At 32.6% G+C, this 5,766-nt stretch overlaps 2 protein-coding genes across 2 annotated transcripts; both read right to left on the reverse strand.

Annotated features, from left to right (window-relative positions):
• Positions 1-2,014, reverse strand: LOC145160960 (uncharacterized). The gene has a single exon (XM_079080349.1). The coding sequence runs from the start codon at positions 1,938-1,940 to the stop codon at positions 123-125; it is 1,818 nt and encodes a 605-aa protein (XP_078936475.1). The 5' UTR covers positions 1,941-2,014; the 3' UTR covers positions 1-122.
• Positions 2,015-2,281: 267 nt separating this feature from the next.
• LOC145160961 (uncharacterized) lies at positions 2,282-3,984 on the reverse strand. The gene is made up of 2 exons (XM_079080351.1): positions 3,518-3,984; positions 2,282-2,886 (listed from the first exon to the last, which is right to left on the reverse strand). The coding sequence occupies exons 1-2, from the start codon at positions 3,851-3,853 to the stop codon at positions 2,413-2,415; spliced, it is 810 nt and encodes a 269-aa protein (XP_078936477.1). The 5' UTR covers positions 3,854-3,984; the 3' UTR covers positions 2,282-2,412.
• Between the last annotated feature and the right edge of the window lie 1,782 nt (positions 3,985-5,766).

Raw genomic sequence — 5,766 nt, forward strand, 5'->3', positions numbered from 1 at the left:
TATTTAAAAGGCTACCCCTCCTGGTCATTGGTGCCAAGGTAAAGGTACTTCCACTTTTCTTACTGTTATTTTCCATATCAACTTGTGAAATGTTTAAGACTCTTGAAGCACATTATTCGGTGTTAATTGTGAAATGTGATATTATTAGTATTTGATGTAGATAAACTATTCAAGACAAATGGTGATTGATCCAAGTTTCTATCAGTCGACACACCCAACAAAATCTCAGCCGTTGATGCATCAGCTGAGAATCCCTTACCAACCATTTCATCAACAAACTCAATTGCCCTCTTCCCATTATTATTGCAAACAAGACCTTGAATGACTATATTGTATGTGCATCCATCTGGGGAACAGTAGCCACTTTCTACCATTTCCTGAAACAACATGATTGCTTCATCTTCAAGACCACCCTTGAAAAGTCCATCAATCAAGATATTGAATATACGTGTGTTTGGGTTTATTCCATTGCTTTCAAGACCATGAAAGACATTTTTTGCAGATTCGAGTTCCCTGGCTTTGCACAACCCGTTGATCAGAATGCCATAAACCACAACATCAAGATCCAATTTCGACTCTTTCATCTCTTGAAACAAATTCATTGCTTTCTTATGATAATTATTTTTAAACAAACCATCTAACAAGATTGAGTATGTGACAATATCCGGATGTTGGCCACATGATTGCATTTTCTTCAGGAAGTGCAGCGCGACAGAAGGCTGCCGGGAAAGACAATACCCATGAATCAAAGTGGTGTATGTGATGGTATTAGCAATCAGGCCTCTTTGAGACATTTTATCGAACACCTTTAGTGCATCATCTGTCCTCTTTTTCTTACAATACCCATTGATCAAGATGTTATATGTATGCGCATTTGGATTACATTCGTTGCTAATCATTGAATCAACTACCTTCTCCGCTTCGTGTAACCTACCTTGCAAGCAATACCCGTCAACCAAAGCGCTGTAAGTGACTACATCTGGCTTCACTGCTTTCTGGATCATAAGCTCGACCATTTTGGCAGCCTTTTCGACCTCCCCTTCTTTACAAAGTGAATCCACCAAGATAGTATACGTTTGAACATCTGGATTTGGTATCTTTTCGAATACCTCCATGCCCTCTTTCCACCTGTTTGTATTACACAAACCACGGATCATTGAGTTGTACATGCCCACATTTGGTTTTGAAGTTCCAAGAATCAACTTCTCAAAGAGTCTAAAAGCTTCGGTGACCATTCCATCCTTGCAAAGACTATCAATGATCATGCTATATACAACATCACCAACTTCCATTCTTCCGTTCTTCATTTTCTTGACCAATTGAATTGCAGCATTAGTGTTCCCCATTTTACATAACCCATTGATTATTGTTCCACAAGTAATTGAGTTGGGATGAATCCCTTGTTCCAGCATGTTTTTAAACAACTCCACAGCCAAACCCATCTGGTTATCACCAATCAGACCCTTGATCAAAGTAGTAAACAGGGCAACATCGACTTCATAACCAAGTTTCAATACTCGACCCAAGACTGAGAAACCCAAATCGACACGATTGAGATGACAGTAACAGTTGATCAAAACGCTCAAGATATGAACATCAGGATCAAGGATTTCCAGGAATTCCATTTCTTCAATCACAGATATTGCAGCCTCGTAATGTTTCATTCTCGCAATGGCTGCTACTACCTGGGTGAAGTACGATAAAGAAGGCACGGGTTGCATCTGAATCATTTCATGGAACAGTATATTTGCATCATCAACGCTTTTGAACCCTATTCTGCACTGATTTCTAACGAATTTGTTGAATCGGGCTCGGCTTTTTAAAACACTTGACGGCTTATTGTCGTTGATGGCGGGAGAATTAAAAAAAGCTCTGGAACTGGTGTAACGAACGAAATGATTCGAGTAAAGCGATTTCTGAGAAGCTGTAGATTTCGCCATGCTCGTGTTATGAGATAAGTCCACGATTTGCTTATGTCTATGCTTTTCGGTAAATTTTCGTTTTTAGTCCTAACACTTTGTTAATATTATCTACGACCCTTTAAAGTGTAACAAATTTAAGTTGGGTTGATTTGTGGAATTTCTTATGTTTACTTTCATATTCTTTTTTTATATGATTGAAAATCAACTGTGTGCATAACTCCTATATTCCTTTTAGTAGCTTCAAAAGAAAAATTGTGTTCCTAAGCCTATATTCTCCTTGGCGAAAGATATAAGTTTTATAAGTTGTATAATATAATTTTTGGTACAATAGATTTAATAACGCAACTCAAAATCCGAAATTTCAATAAGTTAAAAATATTTGCAGAAGTGCACCTAAATTTTAGGTGTATTATAGTATTCTTTTTCCAAGATTATAACATATGTTTGCCCATAACTAAATAATATGTGAACATTCTAACTACAACCACTTTTAAAACACATATGGAATTAAAGCCTTGACACCACTCCCAAATTTCTCCCCAAACTTCAAAAGGTACCATTCGCGTGTAGCATAACTCCTTCCTGTCAAGTAAAACACCGTACCGAGAGTGAAAGCAAGAGCATACGTTGTTTGAGCAATGCAAGAGACTCCGATGAACTCTATGATCTCAAACAGATAGTGTGGGCATATAACTAAATCAAATAATCCTCCTCTCGGGATTTTATACTCTCTATTGCCCTTTGTTCTTAGATTAGAAAGAATGTGATGATGATAAAAGTTTCCAACTATTCCAATTATGAACAACACAATTCCAACGTATTTTAGGTCTATTGTAAGCTCGTTATGTTCTTGAGATAGGTATTGAGCATAAATCATTGTCCCGGTAGAGATGGTGTAGCTTGAACATATAGTAATCGCGGTTTCAAGTGCCATGGAACCACTATATTTGTGAACAAATAGGACCTTTAAAGCAAAATGATAAAAGTTAGTTGGTTTCCGAAAAATTGAAAATTTGCAATGAACTATTTTTCATAATAGAAATTCACTTTAACACAATGAAGACAAGGAAATAACAAATTTTAGCATCATTTGTTTTTCCATCCCAATCACACATTTAAATATCATGTCAAAGAGCATATCTTCAATATTTATATGATATAATAACACATTATGGTTATTATACGATTTTATTAGAACATAACAATAACAATCATAATATATATAGTTAATTATTACTTATTTTCTAATAAATTTTTATGTTTGGAAAACTTATTAATATAAAAGTGAAAATTTATAATGTATGTCAACAATTTTAAGTGTTATATTCAATGATGGATCCATTTTAAACTCGAAAATGATTTTTGTATTGACATATTATACACTATAACATCAAATCTGGTACGCTGCTATTCATGAACATTAATAAATTGGTGTTTGACATAATTGAAAAAAGAAAATTTGGTCATCAAGCATTTAGCTTGGTATAAAAATAGATTAGATGCACAAAACAAGCATTGAAAAAAGCGTGAATTTGAATGGTTCAAATCAATGATTTATGTGGTTGAAGTTAAAGAAAGAGACAAAAAGATTGCACCTCAAGTACCCTCTTCAAGAAATGGATGGTGAGAACCAAGATAAGCATTATGAATCGAAGATCTAGATTGCCAAAAATGGTAAAAGAGGCAAGACCCACAAGGAACGCTGGTGTATAGACCAAAAGCATCCCGTTTCTACTACCCACCATAGTCTCCTGAACCTTGTCTTTCTTTAAAGCTGCGACATTGAAGAACTTGGAATACTGCATGTGTTTGCCTTTTGTTTCCATGTATCCACCATTTGTTAGTGACAAACAACTTAATATTGACATAACTGTGACAAAAAAGGAAGAAGGTGGTGGATATAAGAGCGTTTGGAACAACAAAATCGTCATTTTTTTTTCGCTTCCTAAATTTGAATCTCAGTTTGATAATACTACTATTGTGTTTATATCATGTGTTTGTGCCAAACTTTGAGGTTTGAGTTTAAAGGGGTGTGTGAAATGAGTGGCTGCAACATTGTGTACGTGTATGCCAAATTTTCAGGATTTTAACGTGAAATAAGGGGACTCTTATGGAGTTGTGGTGAACACTTTTATAATGTTAAACTTATAAAGAAACAAACATATGTAAAAGCGACATTATGAAGAAAATAACCAAACATCCAAAATTAGTTTCCTAACATCATAGCATTTAAATATGTTAAACCATCAATACATGGTTATGTTATATGCCAATTTTGAGGTACAGATCAGCTAAGAATGAGTGAACCCAAATAAGCCGCGTGGCAAGAACTAAAGAGCGTAAAGTTTGTAAGACATGTACAAAAAAAGTGAATGACACATTTATTTGTCTTGGCATTTGGTGGAATCACTTCAAGCACACGAAAAATAGTGAATGCCAAACTTTATGTTTTCAGACATACTTCCTTTATAAATAATGTTATTTTTAGCAAGTTTGGCCAAAAATCACAATTTGGAATTATGTTCTTTACATTTTTATTATGTTCTAATTTTATTTATTTATTTTAAAAATAGTCCAAATAAATTGTAAGTCTCTAAATTTGGGGATCCTCAAAATTGAAGCCCAAATGATGAAGTTTGGGTCTTATGGTTGGGCCAAAATGGCAAAGCCGGTTTGCTTCACTCGTATGTGTCATCTCGTCCCAGATTCCCAAGTTAGGTAGGTATTTTTATGCTACAAAAACTGTAGATATTTTGATATACATTGATAAATAAAGTGTGAATGATAGTGATTTTGTTTGAACTCTTTATTTTTTAGAAATAAAGTAAACTAAATATTTAAAGTTTGAAATTTTCATGCTCTAAGAGAAGATTATATTAAGAGTCTTCATTGTTTAGTGTGCAACTTAGAATCAAAACTACATATAAAACTATGGTCCCGTTTGATAGTTTCTGTTCGGGAAAGTGTTGTCTGGAAAAGTGTGTTGTATGAGAAAGTTTTCTGATTGGAAAAGAAACCATGTTGTTTGATTGTGAATCTGATTGACTGTCCTGGATGATGATAAATGACAATATTATCATACTGTTCTATACTGTGATGGATAAAGTTGCTGAATAATTATAAAAATATATAAATTTTCATACAAAATCAAAATTACATAATAATCATTTAAAAAACCAAATAGAATGTCAATTAAGTTGTTTTTAGTTTATTATTTTTCAAGTCGATGTTACGTTGTTATTCTTTTTAGCCATTTTTGTTTTTTATAACTCAACGTGTGATTTTTGACCCGGTTTATGTCTGATAGTGGTAGGATGGATGAAATTTTTAAAAATAGATTAGGATGATGGTGATGTTGTCCAAAAAAAAAAATTAATCCAATAAAAAAGAATTATAAAAATTAACTAAAAGAAATTAATAATCAAATAAAGTAATATTTATTTATATATAAATATTATATATTTATAAATAATATTTATTAATATATAGTAATCTAATAAAAAAGAATTAATCCATAAAAAGGAGAAAAGAGAATTATTTAAAAGAAATTAATAATCGAATAAAATAATTTCAATTAATACATAAATATTACATATTAAAAATTATATTTATTAATATATTATAATCCAATAAAAAGTAATAATTCAATAAAAAAAAAATCAAAAAATTATTTAAAAGAAATTAATAATCCAAGAAAAAAAGATGCAAAGTTTGGGGCACAATTGTATTTACAGCCTATTCAGCCAGAAATATATGGTTTTGAAGCTTCTGGGAAATACATATCTTATAGGGTACACCTATTTTTTGGTGCATATTAAACAGTCTTTCCGATCCATTCAGCCAG

This window comes from Lactuca virosa, chromosome 2, assembly GCF_052849685.1.
Source record: "Lactuca virosa cultivar CGN04683 chromosome 2, Lactuca_virosa_CGN04683_v6, whole genome shotgun sequence".
NCBI lineage: Eukaryota > Viridiplantae > Streptophyta > Magnoliopsida > Asterales > Asteraceae > Lactuca > Lactuca virosa.